At 40.3% G+C, this 20807-nt stretch overlaps 1 protein-coding gene across 1 annotated transcript in view; it reads right to left on the bottom strand.

The window, feature by feature from the left end:
* Nucleotides 1–2224, bottom strand: part of slc4a5b (solute carrier family 4 member 5b) — a 31552-nt gene extending 29328 nt beyond the window's left edge. The window contains exon 1 of the mRNA XM_035391901.1: nt 2158–2224. Coding sequence (XP_035247792.1) covers nt 2158–2224 — 67 coding nt within the window. The remainder of the gene's footprint in view (nt 1–2157) is intronic.
* Nucleotides 2225–20807: the final 18583 nt, after the last annotated feature.

Genomic DNA, 20807 nt, shown 5'->3' with positions numbered 1-20807 from the left:
CGCGGATTCCACGAATACAGTACTAGGGAATGAAGCCGAAAGACTGTGAAAGGGATGAAAATGCCAACGAGCTTTAATTGATTCTCGTGGCTCTAAACATTCTTTTATCTGATCCAAGAAAAAAACGAACTTTCAGGTAAGGAATTCTGGTAACAATTTTGGTAGCCTATACAGCCAATCAAATAGCAACATGTACTTTCATATTTCGACTCAAATTTACATTCATTTTCAGCAGCTGATTTATGAGACTTTCTCAAGCCGATATGTTTTGAGGACATTGATTAGTTTACATTACCTGTAATGTTAGTTGTTTAACACGATCTTAAAGTCTAATAGTAACAACAAATCAGTATTACTGCAAATAAACCTGGCAAAAAAACATCTACATAAGTAGGCAAAACTAAATAGATAAACAACAGCAGTGTAACACAGCAGGCCAATGCATAGCAGAACACGTTCGCTCTTGTAATGTACTGTAAATGCTATTGAGCTATTTATGGAATGAATTGTGTGGCCCACCCAATTTTATTCAGGCCCACCTGCAATTTCATTTCTGGCTACGCCACTGCTCTGATGGACTGTCGAGCCACAGCCAGCACTGGCATGGTCAGAATCCCATTCTAAGCCATGTAAACCATGTAAGCCTCTGTAAACCAGTAATATAGCCAGAACAGTCACCGGACAGTCTGTTAACACACAGTAGCAGTAAGTGCAACATATGAATGAATTCATACCTGTAGGAGAAGGTAAATAGATTATATTCTGTATATTTTGTACTGAAATTCAACATAGGTATTTTGTATTGAAATTCAGTTCTCAAAGAATCCCTCTGGTGCTAATATCCCGATGAACCTTACAAAAGTGATAACTGAATAGAAGAGAAGAATAACTGCACGCTCAAGGAAGTGATTTTAGTGTCCTACAGGATAATGTCCTGGTCTTGTCTCTGCTTTAACCTGAACAATAAAAAACCTGAATATTCCCCCCTAAACACAATGTGAGCCACTATTTCACTCTTCTTACCTTTCTATTTATTAGAAATAGATGACTTTTTAATATAAAATAATTGAAATATAGATGCAATAAAAAAGAAAATATTAATCAACCATGTACAATATTGATATTTTTGATGTATCATATGAAGGGACCAGTGGAGCCTTCAATCTCTGTAATCAGATTTCGACCACCAGAACTCAAATGAATACACTAAATATGCCAGCACAGCACCTTCCAGTATCCACAAGGATTTTAATATAGCAATAAGGGACAACTGGGAGGATTAGGACACCATGTTGTGTGTCTGGCCATAAATCAGAATAATGTTTCACAGCTCAGAAAATGTTCCATCGGAAGGATTATTTCTACAATAACATCAAAACATACATTTTAATCAGGTAAATATTTAATTGCCTCGATTTGTTCTCATCCTTTTTTAAAAAAAATGTGTGTGTTCTATTTAACCCATAATAAAATCAATGGAATCTCCTTAACATTCATTATTTTATATTTACATTGGGTTGCCAAGCAACATACATTTTCAGTGACCTGGTAACGTTGATCCCTTTTACCGACTGTGCTGCTTTCATCTGTCTCTGCTTTCATCACACACAATTCATTTTTCTGCATCATATTATAGTATGAGGACGTTGCCAATTTTGCAGAAATGTTCACAGTGGAATGCTTGAGTCATTACTATTGAAGGCTTCATTTTTGAATCAGTGATTAAGAGATTGATAAAATATGGTGTACTTTCATAAAGTCAGCAACATACATGCAAAAATGGAATTCTCAGGAACAGCAGAAAACTATTTATATTTACTAATGAGCATTATGGCTTCACCATTTGGGGTTTTTAACCAACTTCATTAGTTTTTGAGTTATGGAACTGGTAGTACATAGAGCTGTATGAGAACTTTCCAAATGTGTTACAAAACCAAAATGAGGAAGAAAAGATGAGAGGTAGATCCATGATGGCGACAACCTGCGACTCATTTGGTTTCATTCCTGTTTGTCCAAAGCAGTTTGTCCATAGCTCTTAATTTCACATCCTGTATATTATATACATTTGAGGCTGATGTCCAGCTGGCTGAACCATTCTATGTTGCTTTCACACAGCCCCTGTGACCCTCTACCACATTCCTGACTTCGCCCACTCACCTTCTTCCTCCTCGTACCGCCGACGCCCATTCTCCACTCCCCTGCCCCCCATCCCATCATGATCCATTCTGCATGAGAGAAAGATAAGGGAAAGAGAGATGGAAAGAATATGCAGGGAGACAGGTTGGGAAAAAGAAAACAGGATGCTTTAGTTAATAATATGTTGTTGTTCCTGTTGTTGTTGTTTTTCTCATCCTACTAGTCACGTCATTCAGATAATTCAGTGTAGATGGGAAGTGCGGAGCAGTGGTTTGGAAACTGCTGTTCAAAATCCTTATTTGGGTACCATTGTTATAAACCTCAACAAAGCAATTCATCTGAATCAGATTTTCAGATAATTCAGTAGTACATTGGTATTGGGAAAAAGCACGAGCCATTATTCTCTTCCTGGAAAAGGGCACTCTACCGTACACATACCGTACAGGACCACATTCAAGTTAAACTGTTGACGATACATTGCTTAAAAATAATGTCAATAATGTCAATGTTATATGGTGGAAACAGAGAGGTGTCACACTGCTGCAAGTGCCATGTGTAGCATAGGTTTCAGAATGGAGAGAAAATGGAGGGATGGAAAAGTTTTAATATCCACATCCAGTCATACTGAATGCTGAGTGACTGTTTTCTATCAGGGTGTGATGTACCGTCAATGTGATACAGAAGCACTGTACAGGTTTGTGTCACTTGAGCCACTACTTTGCTGCTTTGATCCTGTATGTAATGACTCTCACATAACTACATCAGAAAATGATTGTTCTGCATTTACACTATGTTAATACCCCTTTATTAAGTTGAAATCTCAGCAGCAATTTCAATTTACTATTGTAATAACAATAATACTAATAATAACAATCAAAATAATAATAATAAGAAGAAGAAGAAGAAGAAGAAGAGGAGCCATGGTGAGCTATGGCGACTGTGAGCTGGGGCAGCCCCGATTGCCATTTGAACACACACGTGAGGTGGGCTGCCGATCGAAGTGCATGTGGATCTTTTTCCACTACAGATCGATGGTGAAATAACAGGGCAGGAAGAAAATTCAATAGAGCCCTGTAATTAAAACAGCCCTCTGTCTCAGCATCTCCCATCAAGGGTAACCTGCTACAGCCCCCAGATCTGTCAGGAACAGCATACTGGGTCTTACAAACTAACAGAAGACTGACGTCCACTGTGGCAATGTTCAGTCTCGATAACTATACAAAATACACAATAAATGTCCTGAACTACAAGAAGCACATTATTCACACAAGGCTGCTCCATCACTGAGTGGAAGAGGGGCCGTGCTATTGTATAGTCAACCTACCTACACTGTGTTAAGGTACAACAACGATACAACAGACACACTGTGCAAGAAAGCTGCACTGAGCTACCATCACTACAATTTTTGTGTAATGCATCTTGGAAAGTGTAGTTCAGAATATCTCAAGTTTGCACCTGCACAGAAAAAGGCCGGCATTAACAGAACCCCTGTAACGGGAGGCACCTTTACCCCCAGACAGTGCTGATAACAGCAGCATTAGTCCCAGTTCCCATGCAAGCTGGGACCAGGGGACAAGGACAGGATCTCGTTAGGGCCGATGTAATTAGATCTGCCCTTCACACCCACTGGGCAAGGCTGCGCGGGGTCAGCCAGTTATCAGGACTGACAGCATTATCGATCGGCCTGGAAAGTGGCTGGGACTGGGGGAGACACGATCTCTCTCTCTCTCTCTCTCTCTTTCCTACACACACATATATGCATGCACACACCCATATACATGAGCTCCCACATGCATGCAAACACAAATACACATCACACAAAAAGGTGGATACATATTATATACATATATATCTGTGTGTGATGCGTGTTGTAATTATGTGCGTGTGGATATCACTCATAGATATAAACTCACACAGTCAGAGAGACACGCATGTGTACATAAACACACAAACACTCATACATACATGCATACATCCCTGATTCCTTAGCTATGCATGGGTGACCAAACAATTAACTTTCCCTTCACTCCCAACAATAAATACTTCAAAATAACACTCTCCTAGAGCTTTCAATATTGAGTGCCTTAATAAAATGTGTTTCTCTGTATAATTAAAAATCCCAAATTAAGAGAACAAATGACATCAAACGCATACCCACATACAAGCTCTGAACACTTCCTCAAGCTTCTATTTAAATACACTGCCTGCTGCTTTGCACAGTACTTTCACTAATGAACATTCTTTTATTTTTCCATTTTAATTTGGCTTAACAGGGAACTGTTGATTTTTATTGTACATATTTATTGTATGCAATATATGAATGCGAATGCATACACATTTCTATTTAATGTCATTTTAAGTACATTTGCTTGTCACATTAAGAGTGATTAACATCATGAAAAGGCTTCAGCCAAATTTAAAAGTTAGATTTATTTTGCTGAGCTGTGCAAAACAAACAGAAACTTTTTCTGACACAAGCTAGCCGAAGGCAAATCAAATGCAGTCTGGAAAGGCAGTGCAGATAAATCTGGACTACAGTAAAGGGAAAATAAACAGCATTGGAGGCATGTCCTACCTTCTCTAAGACTTTGAAGTGCGTTGGCATGAAATGGAGGAGAGAGTCCTTCCCGCTGGTGTGAGGGTTCATTCGCATTGACGATGCTCAGAAGTGCGCACTGTGGGCAGGCCTGGACTGGACTGGTCCCAGAATGGCAGAGGACAGAGAGACAGTGGAACCCTGCCCTCCCCCTCAACAAGAGTTGGGTATTGGTTATTTAACTCAGTACCAATATCCTCTAGGCAAGAACATCGGTACCCAGTAACATGAAAAGTAGGGAGGACGAAGGGTGGTGTGTGAGTGGACGGTGTGTGTGCACGAGTGTGTGTGTGTGTGTGTGTGTGTGTGTGGGGTGGGGGTGGTGGTGGGGGGGGGGCAATTAATACTAACATGGTGCACCTGACAGAGTAAAAGAGGGCTCGAGACAAGACAGCCACACTGTCAGCACAGTTTGGCTGAATTCAAAAAACACAGAGGTGTTTTTTTCACACACTCTTTCTTCCTTAGCTCTCTGTCTTTCTCCAAATCTCTGTGCACCCTGATCTGCCCTGTGTCTCCTTGATCTCCCTGTTTATTTTTCTGTTTCTCTACAAAGTGTAAAGTGTATTGAGACTGTAAAAATGAATGCTGAATGAAGTTTGATTTTACCCATACACATACTCTCCGGTTTCTGTTACAGTAAGTCTTTTCTATAGGGAAGGAAGGAGAGGTGGAGGGAGGTCTTGGAACAGTGTGACTTATTAGATGTCCTTTGTGGATAGGATGTCCTTTCTGGACACCTCTGAACATGATTAGCCTTCAGACACCAGTATAATTTCAGCAGATTATAAACAATAATAAAATAAATATCTCTTATAAACAATAAAAAAATATGTTTCACTGAAAATTCTCGTGGATCTGAAGGAACATTTTCAAATATGAACATCATCAACAAAGTTAAAGTATTGCAATGAATATTGTTCAAATATTTCAAATATGTATTTTACCTAGGTCTGCTCTGAGCTAAAGCCATAATCTAGACGTACTTAACCTCAATACACCTCAGGTTTTATCCAGACATAGCCTGGCTATGAAAGCTTTCATTTTGCAACCAAACGTAGCGGGGATTTCACCTGAACACCTAGCTGGTGTTTCATCGACGTTTCACTGTGGGGTCACATAACTGGTCTTGCATTTCCAAGGTTGTTGGCTTGATTCCCTGGAAGGACACTGCCATTGTGTCTTTTTAATAAGGTACTTAACCTGAACTGCTTCAGTAAATACCTATTTAAAAAGTGCAGATAATGCTGAAGAATGAAAGCTGTACAGTACAAGTCCCTCTGGACAAAAGTGTGTTCAAATATAATTCTCTCTCTCTCATGCTTCCGTGTACTCTTGGCCTTTTTAAAACATACAGTATGTGGCAGATGGATATAGTATGGTTTAACATATGCATTTCTTATTGAGCTGTCACAATCAGGAAGGAACTATTTGAATTTGACCTGGGTGTCTGACTTCCGTCACTGGTATCTCATCCCTGTTGATGACATTGATGTTCCCATCAATAGGGCGTTGACCCTTGTGAGGAACTGAAACACGTCAATCATATATCGACATTTTAGTCCCCTTTCAGTACACAATAACCTTTGCTACCAACTTAATTGTACAGGATAATGCCCTTTGGGGGTACAACAATGCATACACTTTATTTAAACACATAAATCCCATATTTGCGGTGCATTTGTGACTTTGGAACTGGGAAACTCTTTGAGTGCTAAGGCTCTTAATCCCATGTCCTTACGGGCAACTCAGGGTTAATTGGGAGAATATAGCGCAAGGGCAATATTGTCATTGATTTTTTCTTTCACAAATGAGTAAAACGCTGGTGCCTGGCCGACAGAGTCAATAGTCATTTAAATTGGTGTATGGGGGCTGAGCTGAGTTTGTTCACATTTACATCTGGCAGAATATGACATCAGCAGTTCAGATTCCCGGATCAGGATTAGCATTGTCGTTGAATGGAAGCATAGGTGTGTGCACACATGCGAGTTCATATGTTTTGTGTGGTTTGCGTCTCCGGCCCATAGATTGAATATGAGACAGAAAGTGATTAAGAGAGGATATGGTGGAGGTCAGATACCATGCAGTGGATTTAATTCAGACTTAAGTAATTTTTATATGCAACAACATTGCAACCTCCCGACAAAGAAAAAGCTCTGTAAACCAACACATTTGAATTTGAAATGAAACAATGAATATGAGGTTAAAGTACAGGCTATCAACTATAATTAAAGGATATTTACATCCATATTAGGCAGCAATTACAGCCCTTTTTATACGTAATTCCCCCATTTTAGAGGACAAAAAGTAATTGAACAGTTGGCTGCTCAGCTGTTTCTTGGCCAGCTGTGTATTGCTCTATCATTAATTCTTGGACAAGAAAGCTAACAAAAGATCTAGAGTTGATTTTAGGTGTGGCATTTGCATTTAGAGTCTATTGCTGTTGTTGCAACATGAGGACCAAAAAAGAGTCAATGCCAGTAAGGCATGGCATCACGAGGCTGAAAAATCAGAATATCTCGATGAGACACAGAGACGAATGTACATTTGAGAATTCAGTGGTGCAAAAACCATAGGCACTGGTCTACAGAGATGTGGTAAAAAGTGATATGGTCAGATGAGTCATCCTTTAGCATATTCTCGACAAGTGCGCAAGTGAATGTGTGGTGTACACTGAGAGAACAGTACAGGGCTGAATGCTTGACCCCTACAATGATGGGGTCCGGTGGCTGTTATTCTGTGGGGGAAATTTTCCTGGCATGCTTTGGGGCCACTTGTCCCCTTAGAGGGAAGGGGTCACCACAAATCAGTACAAAGTTATATAGAGTCATTCACCTTTATCCTAACATTTCTATCCTGATGGGAGTGGACTCTTCCAGGATGACAATGCCCCCATCTATAGGGCACAAGGGGTCACTGAATGGTTTGATAAGTATATAAATGTTGTGAATCATACGCTATGGCCTTCACAGTAACTAGGTCTCAATGCAATTGAACACCTATGGGAGATTTTGGACCAATGTGTTGGACAGCGCTCTCCACCACCTTCATCAAAACACCAAATAACGCAATATATTTTGGAAGAATGGTGTTCCATCACTCCAGTAGAGTTGCAGAGACTTGTAGAATCTATGCCAAGGCACATTGAAGCTGTTCTCTCAGGCTGTTAATTACATCCCCAGGCTCGGCTGCTGTTCTACCCTTGAGCAACTATTCCACCTATATTTCTTCAGTAAATATCCAGCTATAAAATGTATTCATGTAAAATAATGCAAGCTGTTTAAATTGCTCTGAATAAAAGTGTTTGCCAAATAACTAAAATGTAATATTATGCATCATTAAAAATGTTTATTTTGGGGGGGAATGGGTACACTATGGGATATGAAGAAAAAAAATTACAATGATTTGTGTTGTTTTCTTCACATACTGATTAATAAGTACAATAGGCCTCATTCATCAATATCTTCCTAAGTTTTTTCTTAAATTTGTTCTTAAGAAAGGTCCTAAGAAAAATCTACGTCAGATTCACCACATGTTCTTAAACCGCAGAATTGTTCCACATGTGTTTTTAAAGTGATGAATCCCATCGTTCTCATAAATGTAAAGCGCGTGCCAGTTGTTCCTAATTAGCATAGGTAAGCGCCCCGCAAATCCCCATAAAAGGGCATGAGACTGCAGGGCCGTGTGCACACACAGAAATCGAAAAGAAAAATTGAGAGCGAAACGCTGAAACGAAAATCTAAAGAGGGTGGAGCACCGGACTCCAAACGTAAGAAAAACCTACGTTCTGAAGTGGAGGTATTGCTGTGGGAAGTGAACAGCAAACGACCAGTCATATTTAGTCACGTCAGTAGTGGATATAAAATAACACAAAAAAAGATACATGGGATGCTATTACTCGTTCAGTGAACGCTGTATCCAGAGAAGGGCGCACAACTGATGAAGTAAAACAAAAAATGGTTTGATGTCAAATCTGAGGCAAAATAAAAATGCTTTTGGGAGTGGGCGCAAGGAATTGCGTGTTATGCATTCAAACGACAAAGCGTTTGAGTGTGCGTAGATTCTGTTCTTACCTATGAACACATCCCAAATAAGAAAACATTGGTGAATGTCAGAATCTTCTTGAAAATTGCATAAGTGGGTTTTAAGAAGAAAATTCTTCTTAAGAACGGTTGGTGAATGACGCCCATTGCTCACTAGAGTATGGTGCTTCTCCCTCAAATAAAATATAGTATACCCTCAATGTTTAAGCATAAATATAACACGGACATTTTTACACATGACTGGGGATAATACAAGTGTCGCCATATCATGCATCACCATGTTTTCCCACCAGATGTCCCCATAAACCCATTTTAAAGGATGTTTTTGCGATAGACCCATGAAGGAATACAGACAAGAAAGAGTTTTTTGGGAAGCAGAATGAAGGAGTGTAGAAGGTGGGACATTAATAATATTTTGTAAACCACGTGGCCCCAATCTTTTGCTTACTTTGCAGATTACTTGGTAACTCTGTATTATTTTGGTAGATTGGGAAGGTGCATATCCCCAGCAGAATCACAGTGAAATGTCCGCTGTTATTTCAGCTCTTATATGAGTCCACTCTGGTCATAGAGGACTTGTATAAATGCTATATGAGTTGATTGAACACTGAAGATTATATTGTGACAAGTTAGTGTGCAACAGACAGCAGGAATGTATGGCAGTGAAAGCGAAAGCCAAAATATGTGAAGAAGTATTAACATAGCAAATTAAATGAAATTGAAAACCTGAAGATATGGTATGATTTAAGAAATGTGTGAGTAGGAATTTAAAAAAAAAAATAGGGAGGTGGTAGTTTGAAAAATAGGTGGTAGCAATTTGAATGCCGATTTGCAGGTATGATATTTCAATCAGTGCTATTTGCTTAATAGGCTAAGTCATGAGGAGCTTTTAACGGTTGTCAAAGATGAATATTGAAGTGATTCCAAATGCAGTGAGATCGCATGAACAGACTTGCCATTTACACCCATTGCCTCTCTCTGTACCTCTCTCCCTTACCTCCATGCACATTTTGTAAGTGGCTCAGACACATTGACAGTGGAATGATTTCTGAAGGAGAGGAGGGCAACCAAGGCAACCCACACAAACACAGAAAGCATCTTAATAATGAGAGTGGCACAACTGTCAACTAACCTGTCCAAGTCCTACAGGCAGTTTCTGAACAGGAAAGGATAAATCACTCCAAGCCGATCGATAGCTTTAAGGAAGATTAAGTTTTCTCCATCATGTTCCCACTTGGTAGTTTTCATTTTGCTCATTTAATTCCTTGGAGCATCCAATTCTGTGAAACGTGACCTACAGACAGTGTACACTTTAATGTTAATTTGAGGGGGCGGGAGGAGTTCTTTCCTCAAAAGATTCCATTATCGAGCTCCATATCAGCTGCAGGTTTGCGTCACATTGGTCTTCAAAAGCATTGGTGTGGCATATTGGATCTAACCTTGTAGGTGTATTAATATGATTCACCAAAAATCAAGAACAACAAAAAGGCATATTAAATGTGACATTCTCAAATGAGGGGAGAGTGACAGCATGAATGCCAGACTCAGTAGAACCAATGAAAAGATTTTGCTTCCCACAACAAAAGACAATAATTAGCCAAAATCAGCAAGTCACTCATATCACACAGGCCTTGTATCCCCACCCATTTTGGTTTAATGAAAATGTACTAATTGGAGATAAATAAACCTAGAAAAAAGAGCATAATCTCAGGAAATTAAAATAATAATAATATATTTTTTTTAAATAACAGGCAAGAATTTTAAAGATTCAACTTGATAATGCTCCTAATAAAGGAATCAGTAAAAATTTAAATTCAAGCCTTATATTAGAGAAGATGAATATTCAACAACAGGACCACAGAAGAAATAATCCCAAGGGAGCCTAGGCCTGGTCAAAAGAAGAAGAAGAAAAAAAATAGTGTTTACTATCCTCCTCCTTCTGCAGTGGGTATGCCTAATTTAATTTTGTCCTCTGTATGTATCCACCAGTCAATCTACAAATCTCTCCCATGCCCCTTAATCTCAATATCTCCAAATTACATCTTTGTCCAATGAGCCAAACTCATACCCTGCCTGTTGATCCGTGAGGAGGTCTGCCAGTGCACCCTTATACCTGTCAATAGCTCATCTTTGAACTTCTCAGGGCTTGAGCTGTGTAATCATGAGCTCCCTTATTGATGTTGTCATTACTGTAATTATTATTAGTCGGATGTGCCTGTTTATGGCTCTCAGCTTGAAGTGTCATTTGCAGTGCGGCCCATTTCCTCCCTTTCAACCACAAGAGTAATTACTCCACGGGCAGGCTCTCTGTCATATGAACTGCTTCAGCACGGGAGGGGCAGCGAGAGACAGAGAGCGAGAAAACAAATGAGTTGGAGAGGGATAGAGAGAGAGCTAGTGAGATAGGGCGGGAAAGAAAAAAAGCAATGAATAGAGCAACCAAAGATAAACAGAAAGAGATACACATAAAAGAGAGAGAATAATAATCATTGTGTTATGTCTTGTTTCAATGATAATTGTTAATTGAGAGAGAGAGAGACAGAATGTAAAAGACAGAGCATGAGAGATAGGGAAAACATAAGAGAAACCCTTCTCTCCCAATTTCCCCCATTCCCACAGTGGAACATTGCTCATCATGCAGTCCATATCCCCATCCAATCTATGTAATGCTGAGTAAAAAATCAACAAGTCCATTTCATTGGCTTAACTATGATTATACTTCACCATCCTCCACTGTTGGGGTGAATACATTCAAACAGAAAGACATTTTGGATTTTTTTTAAAACCAATATACCCTAACCAGGATGGGAGGATATTATGAATATAATACTAATCTATGTGTATGGTTTATGAAACAAGCAACACCTAACCAGATATTTTAGGAATTTAGAAATACCACCTGGACAGATTTTTATGGTCCCAAAAAGAAGAAATGTATAATAAAACAGTAAGTCTGGTCAGCCTATTTAAAACCAGGTTTTTTTTCTGGTTTCCTTTTAGATGGTTGCCTGTTTAGGTCCAGGAAATTAAATCTTACAATTAGAGTTAGGGTTACAATTAGGGGTTGAGTTACAGTTAGCGTTAGGGTTACAATTAGGGGTTGAGTTACAATTAGGGTTAGGGTAACAATTCATTGCATTGTAACCCCTCTCACACAAGTGGTGGGCACAGTGGCATGCTGAGATTGCATAACTCAGACATTCGTTGCTCCAGTTACCAAACTGATGTAGAGAGCAGCACACCAGGAACAGACTCAGGAACCCCAAGGATGAGACGGCAATGGCAGGTTCAATAAGTGACATTTATTAACCAATGTGCACACAGGGAGAGGTTCTCATGGGCACTCTGGGAACTGTCTGATACATCCATCTTTTATTGGCAACAATCAGAATCCTCACACGTTGGGCATGCCCATAGAGTGTATCCACCAATTACTTCTCACCATTGTGATCTTCACACACAACTCTCAGCTGATTACCTCATCTGGCCTAGAAGTGGCTGCTCCTGTCTACACAATTGGTCATAGGATAGACTGAAAAGAATAATAGCAAAGTCTAGATCATGTCCCCTCACCAGACCAGATTCATGGCAGAATATTACTCAGACACAAGTCGGGACCTGATCAACCCTGGCTGAGTTGCTTGGGTGAAGGTATCTAATGTTGAAACACCCCAAAACCCAATGATTCTGGGTCACATCACTGATGACCTGTCAAAAATGTATTTTTAAATCATTCAGCAGTAGGGGTGCATGAAATGGGTCTGTATTTCTGTGGAGAGTCACATGACCATAGATACACTCACAGGTCTCTCTCTCTCTCTGTCTGTCTCTCTCTCCCTCTTTTCTCCCTCTCTCTTTCACTCTCTTCATATCTAAAGTCATCTGAGTATACCATCATCATAAAAAACAATTTCACAGAGTCCACATTTAATTTATAAAATAATTAGTCTTCCTCATTATGTTTCAGACCTTTGGGACAAAGTGAAATGAGCCCATGCAAACCTCTGAATTTAAAAGAATTAACTTCTCAATGGGAATGCGTAGTACAAATGGGACGTTCATTAAATAGGGGTGCGGGGTGTTACACTGTAATTGGGCAAGCAAAAAAATTGGTAGTTTTGGTAGAACAACATGTCAGCCTCCTGAGAGGTAGGGGTATGGCTGGTGGAGAGCTAACGAGGAATAATTACTCTGCAATTTAGTAGCAGCAAGTGAAGTGTGCTGAGAATAGCACTCATAGAGCAGATAGATGGGGTATGGAGTATACACACACACACACACACACTCACGCGCATGCACTCACACACGCACACACACATGCACACCAACATACGGCAGCTCTTGGGGAAAAAACAAAAACGAAACCAGGCTGGTTGGCCATGGCCAGCATTCATCAATCAGACTTGAATATAACACGTTTTGCCTCAGCTTTCTTCAGCCAGCTTTAAACTAATTTAAAGTTCCCAGTTAAACCCACATCATGATAAATGATGATTCAGTAAAGCAATTCCCAGATGAACAATGTGCATTTAAGTGAGTTTTATTCTGTAAACAGACATTATATTTGATATGTTTGAAATTTAGGCTTGGAGTCCAGGGATGACATCGCACCACCCCATATGGACGAGGTTGTTGACCCCCTTCCAGTTGGAAAAAAGGAAAAAGAAAAGTTTAAAAAGAGGTGGAAAGAGAGAGGTAGAGCAATGCTGGAAACCAGGTTTAGTAAATGGCACAAGGAAGGGTGGGGAAAGAAGACCAGATCGATATGTAGATTTCACATGAAGTTCTGCTCTGAATTATTTAATTAGTCCAAATGGCATTGTTGTATATACAGTAGCTAATTATTTTAATGAGCAAGGAATAGGACTACCCCTTCTGGCAGGCAGGAAGGGTTCTCTGTATGTGTATATATATATATATAATGTGCTGTGGCAGTTGTTTCTTCAGGTCGGCTGTAACTGCCAGTCCTGAGCCGTTGCCAGGATTCCTGCTGGTGGTTTGGCTCTTGATCCTGGCTGCTCTCCAACTCTGAGGAAGCAGAGCAGTTGGGCAGCAGCTCAGGATATGCTCCAGAGTTCCTTGCCTGGAGCACAGTGGGCAGAAGACAGAAGCCTTGACTTTTCCCCAGCTGGGCTGGGAAGCACATCATGCACTGCTTGGACCGGGAACTTGATTCGGTGTGGTTCTGCCTGCCAGAGGTCAGTGCCCTTCTGTCAACCACCTGCTTCCACCTTGCAGCCCTGGATCTGATATCATTTCACTTACCATTTATAGAATTTGTGAGTGTGGTTAATTTCAGTCCAAAATATTTATATGAGCCCTTTAAATAATTTGTACAGGGACTGAACTTTACTGATGAAAATTAATTTGTTGTTCGGTGCTGCCCAAAACAATTAATTTAGGAAAGAATTAGCTTTATTGATATAGCTGGCTCAAATTTGATGAAGGTATAGATATTAACGAACATATTTTTAATGGCTAATTCTGTTAAAAATACATGATCACATTCCTTTCTTTTGAGATTATTCTACACGTGAATTTAATTCCAATTAGTTTCTTTCAAGAGTAAAGGTAATACACAGATGTGATTTCTGTTTAGAATGTTTTATTATTTATTCAAAGCCAATTTCAATAGTTACAGACCTCATACTATTGAAAGCTCTTTCACTGTTTTTTTTAAAATTTAGTTTACAATTTTGAGTTTAGTTTCCTGTTTAGTTTGAGTTTTCAGTTTAGTTTCCATTTTAAGAACAGATTTTCTGGTTTTAGTTTAGTTTAGTTAGTTCATTTTTTCAAATTTCTTTTCTTTTTTTTTATTTCAGTTTACAATAATGTTTTTTTCACATCTACTTTTCTTAGTTTTAGTTTGGCATAACCTTGTTGGGAACACATGTATTTCAAATTGTTTATTGATAAGTAAGCAATAAGAAGTTAAGAACTTTTGTGAATGAGGCCCACTGAGTTTACAAACACATTTCTCAAAAATAAACAAATAAAAATGCAGCACATAGTGGCGAGATAGATGGCGCATTATGAATAGGATAACCAGATTTCCGCGATGGCATAATGCAATGAAACCTACAACGATGCCAATTACAGTACAGTCAACCCACTGAAATATGGCACGGCTGAAAAACAGGACAAAACAAGGTTTTATCAGAAAAGGAGGGGACACGTGAACAGGGGCTGAAACACGGGCCTCTCCCAGGAACAACGGGACATCTGGTCATACTAATTATGAGCCAATTACTTTAATTAATCTGGATTTGCTTCAGTCCATTGCTGCTCAGTGTTGAACAGGGATTTCACCTTCGCTCAATAACACGGGCTTATTAAATGAAACCCCCCACTTAATCAGTTCAGTGCATCAGTCATTAAGGCTTCCACGTCCTTAGCCACAACTGTGAATCAATTCAAACGGGGCAAACAAACATTATGATTTCTTTTTTGGCCCTCTGACATTTTTCTGGGGCAGGGGAAGGTGGGTACACCTTCTATCAGAACTATCCTAATGGGGGCACCGACGAGGTCCTTGTAGACAGGTCTGTTCTAGCATGCTGCCACTTATTTTCTCATGTATTGTGAACTGTTGCAATATCTTTCCTGAACTTGGTCATATATCTTTTGTTTATATATATTTCATATTCCGTTTCCGTAAGGGCGTGTCCTTTGCACACCGCCCCAAGCATTCCTGGTTCTTCAGGACAAAATGTTCACGGCCACTTTGTCCTCACTTCCATTTCTCGCAGGCCCCTACGGCAAACAGTGACTGGTGGAAAGATACTGGTGTGGGGCTAGTGATGGAAAGACTGCCAAAAGAGGAGTGCAGTCGCCCCTGATGTTCTAATAGCACTCAAAGTGTTCCCATCACTCCTGCAGCACTCACAAAATCAGTGTGTTGTGAAGCAGGCATGGGGTTTATAATAAAGCAAATGTACTGTATCATCTGTGGGTAATTCTGTGTTTTGTGTAAGTGTGTGTGTGTGTGTGTGTGTGTGTGAGTGTGCATGTGTGTGTGTGCATGTGCGCGCGCATGTGGGTGTATGGGACAGAATACTCTGTTTCATAAATTAAAAGCAAACAAATAAAAAGTAAATAAAAAAGTGTTGGGCAACATTAAAAACGAAAATGATGCCCTAGTGAACTGTAAATACAAGCTAGCTGATGTTTTATTCAATGACTCTGTATGCACCAGTTACTTGCTCAGGCGGAGCTTGTGACTAGTCCTCCATCGGGTGAAACTGGTGTGTGACGCACACACACACGCACATATGTACGCACGCATTCACACATGCACACACGCACATACATACACACACACCCACACTCCAAACAGTGCACAAGATACAACTTAATCGCCTCAAAGACAGGAAAATCTGTCTTTGACAACAGAGGCTGCTATGTTAATAATTGGAAACTAAGAACACGTGTTGCCATTCACTTGCCATGATACGCATGGTAAGATTCATGAAACCCAAACACATCGCCACCCTCACAGTCAATCCCTATGTGTGCCACGAGAGGTTTGAGGGAATAAAGCTGGCAACAGGTACCGGAGGGGGCTTCACACTCATCATTCATACAGCGAATGCTGCACCTCGTCCCTCACATCCTCTTAAATCACCCGGCTCTCTCTGATCTGCCGTCGGCCTCCCGGGCTCTTCCCCCCCGCCAACCCAGCACGCTCACTTTCTACACCCCCCCCCCCCTGCTGCCCACGGACGTCATCACACCAGCCCGAAGCTTCCCTGACCCTCCCGTTTAAATTTACTTGGGTTGATTTACTGTGGTGCCACAGATGAGACATACACTTCCAAAGAGTGCGTGCTGTGCGGCAGCTGTCCCCAAAATCATTTGTTTTAAAAGCTCCCTAAAATAACTAGTCTGAAGCCACCTTGGTTTAGGACAGCAGCCCATCCCAAATTTACCACAGTAGTATTGGAAACACATCTTGAAAATACGATGCCATTACAACATGGCTGTATATACTGTAAGAAATGAATCTACACTCACCGGCCTCTTTATAAGGTATACATGCTCATTAACGCAAAAAAGCCTGCTCCACCAAACACTGAATAATGTGTCTGCAACTCAATATATAAAGGGTGCAGACTTGGTGAAGAGGTTTAATTTATCGTTTTACCAAATATAAGTGTGGGCAAGATGCCTGATCTAAGTGACTTTGACCTTTTTTTGATTGATCCCAAGGGGGGGTTGAAGGGGGTGAGTTCTGGATCCCAGTTTGAGAGCTTCTGTTTCACAGCAAACAGGTGCAGGAACAGAAAAAATCTCTCAGGACCCCTGCAGCCCAGACGGACCGATGGATTCAGTCCCAGATTTCCAGGATTAGACAAAAGGGAGAAAATGTCAGCCCTTGTGGGACTGAGCCACACAGCATCTCTCAGTGGTCAGAGTGTGATGGCATGCCACACCCTGAGGGCCACTGAAAAGCACATGACTCAGTCACTGAAAAGGCCATTATTATCATCGTTAATAAGGATCGCTGCAATAATATTGCGGTTGAGTTATTGACCAAATGGCCTTTAATAGTTTTGTAGTACTTTTTGTTGATTTATTTACATTTTAAAAATGTAAATAAAAAAAAATGCTTTGCCAATACAATCCTGCACTCCCATACCCATCCCCCCCACCCACACACACCCTCACACACTCACAAATTTTGATTGATAAGAGAGAGCTAACTGTACAACCATTATTTCTTCATTGGCTATACATGGCTTAATGAAAGCATAATAAAAACAGTCTTGACATGCTATATTCAAATGATGAGAGGGAGAGAGAGGGAGTGAAAGAGAGAGTAGGAAAGAGAGAGAGAGCGGTTTAGAGGTAAGCATGTATGAACGAGGAGGACTTTGACCTTTCGACCTAACATATCAGATTACATACGACTGCAGCACATAGCCCCTTAATTAATAAAATTTTTGCAGCACCACTGGGCTATAGCTGGAGCAGGCTACACCAGCGTAAAGCTTCAGCAGTACCACTCTGTCAATGAACAATGACAATACAATGACACTAAAAACAATAACAACGGCAACGGCAGCAACAACAGAACTACCACAAAAGCAAATGCATCAACAGCTACATCTCACAAACAATACACTGTGAGTACATACTGCTTATTCCACCCACATGCTGTACAGTGCAAACATACCAGTCGGTCAAAATGTCCATGTAGAAGCACCCGGAATAAAATTGATAGTATTTATGAACAAGTGAGATTTGTCTGCATTTGATATCCATTCAAAAACCTGCCAGGGACATGCCATAATAAATGATCATCTGTACATGGATATGTGCCTGTTGAGTGGTCTATACAAACACTACAATAATAAGTAATTTCAGTGGCAAAACTTCATGTGGCCAACATAGATTTTATTGTGTTATTTTTTACGATTTCATGCCAGAAAGAAGTATTAAAGCAGATGAGAGCCTAACTCAGTCTGACTTGTCTAACAGGACCCCCCACTTTAAACAAACTAGCCAAAGTTAAGGGGACACAATGAAGTATATATACCACGCATCTTCATCTCCTGCCCTTCTGTTACAGAAGTGTCCCGCTTCATACGATTAACAAAGCAGCAGATGTATTCAAAAAATATATATCCCATCATCCATATAATTTAACCTCAGAACAAATCTCGACACAGGAACAGCTGGCATTGAGGCATTGTACGGCTCTCCAAATGAGGGAAGGAACTGTGTTCCTTTTTAATGGCGTAAGAGTCTATGACGTTTTGATGTGACGCACAGTCTCTGCAGTTGCCATCAATTTGGCTGCATTTGAATGTTGTTTGCAGTTACAGTGAAGCCCCCATCTCAACTTTATGTATTCCAAAATTGCAGTGCCTGTGATTTTCAGTGTAAACCCAAATAAAGTAAGCAAGTACTGAAGCAGGTAAGTAAGACAGGAAATGGAAATTAAAAGCTGCTATTTGGGGATAAAAGTAGCAGAGTTCATGCCCATTTACCTCACAGTGTGCAACCCAAAAAAAAAAATAGAGGCTTCCTCTAAAATGCTAAGGCAGTACACTGCCAACCTGCTGGACTTGCTCTTGCCTGCAAAGCTCCAAAAAAAACAAAAAAAACAAATCAAATCAAATAAAATAGGTTCCAACCTGCTAAAAGGTTCAAAGGTTCACTGGGAAAGAAAACACGCAAGTATAACCCCTCCCTTTTTATTTTTACAGCACTCTTACATGTGTCCATTTCTCTGCACAGTTATGGTTTCATAAGTGAGACCAACACTGGCTCAGCAAGCTGTCATCTGGAGAACACACTTCCACTTGCTGCATAGCAGCTATATTGTCCTCAGGCATAGCTACCAGCCTGCCCCCTTCTGTATGTAGCCTCATGCAGTTTTTATCCGGCTCCAAAGGTGTACCAGATTAATGTAGCTGAGTGTTACTCTGACCCGCTGCGGCCAGACATCAGAGCGCTTCAGTCCCACAGCCGTCCAAATCCAAGTCTGCTTCTACCGCCACATGCTATTTCCTTCATTTTTCATATTTTAAAATTCTTATTCACCAAAAATACTAAGAAACAGAAGAGAACACGCAGCTCACAAAGAGTAGGCATTAACTGGTGAGAAAAAAGAGAATAAGTTTATTTTTATTTTAATCGTACAGATTTTAATCATACTTATTTGCATACAGAGTTGAAGTAACTGATCAGATTTTAAAATGCTAACCACAAAATGTAAGAATGTTGTCTTATAATTACCAACACTTATCATGAGACAAAAATTAAAATCCTGTTGATGATATGTCCAGCATATTTATAAAATACCACCTGAACTAATGCATAGTAAACCTATAATCCATCACTCATCAATTAATCTCAAAACCATTCATCTCTTCCATCTGACAGCTAGCAAGACAGTTTTCAAAGCTGCAAACATTGAATATTCATGCTAATAAAACACAGCTTACATAACTTGAAAGGTTCAATAATTTCTTCAGTAAAAGCTTACGTAGAAATGCTGTCAAATATTTGCAGGCTAAAAAGCCATTGAGACCTGTAGTTTTTCATTGATTATAAGGATGCAGGTATTACAACCTACCAGTCCGGAGAACCAGAAGTAAAACGGTACAAATGGAAGCACAGGAAAATGCCTATTTAAGTGCTCTTATGCTAAACGTAAATATAATTTCCATTTTCCCCCCATATGTCACACACCACTGTTCTACTCTCTCGTGTTTATGGATAAAGGACATAAAACTAATTTTGTCAAATAAATGTTACGTTATTTTGTGAAAGCCACATTTTTTATTTATTTGAGCTGTAATTTATCTACCTTCATTTTAAACAGGAAGGTCAGCTGAGAAATGACCTCTCATCTACAATTTCTGGAATGAAGGCAGGCATGAGACAGAGGCAGAGAGATGGAAATGGAGACCAGAGAGAGAGGTGAACATTGAGCATTAAAATGATGGCAATTTCCAGAGGAGGTGGAAAAAACAGGGCTAGTCACAGGTAACATGGGTGGGTGACTCCCGCTGTCCTTCGGCTGATGGATCCAGGGACAGAATACTGTGAAAAAGAACACTCATCGAAATGAGCACGGGAGGAGAAAGAGGGAGAGACAGAGAGATGGAGAAAGAGAAAAGTAGGGAAGGGACCGCGTGTGTGTGTGTGTGTGTGTGAAAGATTGAGAGATGGAGAGAGAGAGGTAGGGAAGTGTGTATTTGCCTAGAAGAGAGAACGAGATTGAGCACAGATTAAACGACAGTTGAAATGTTAAAATAAATCACCTACACACACATGCAATGCCCATCAAGGAGGCAGTCAGTCCCTTGCTCCTGCTCTTTCTCTCCAAGCTTCAGTCTTCAATGAGCTCTGATTTGCTCAGCTGGAGTTTTGCCCCTGTGGTGAAATCGACCATCTAACAAGCAGCGTGTACTGTACTGCCCCCCCCTCCTCCAAACCCCACCTCTTTTCCTGTCATAACAGGCCTGAGAGAAACAGGTAGTACTGGCTGCCAAGAGGACCCATTGTGCTCTGACATGAAG

This window comes from Anguilla anguilla, chromosome 14, assembly GCF_013347855.1.
Source record: "Anguilla anguilla isolate fAngAng1 chromosome 14, fAngAng1.pri, whole genome shotgun sequence".
Classification (NCBI taxonomy): domain Eukaryota; kingdom Metazoa; phylum Chordata; class Actinopteri; order Anguilliformes; family Anguillidae; genus Anguilla; species Anguilla anguilla.
Note: the sequence above shows the minus strand (reverse complement) of the source record. Positions and strands in the feature narration are given on the sequence as shown.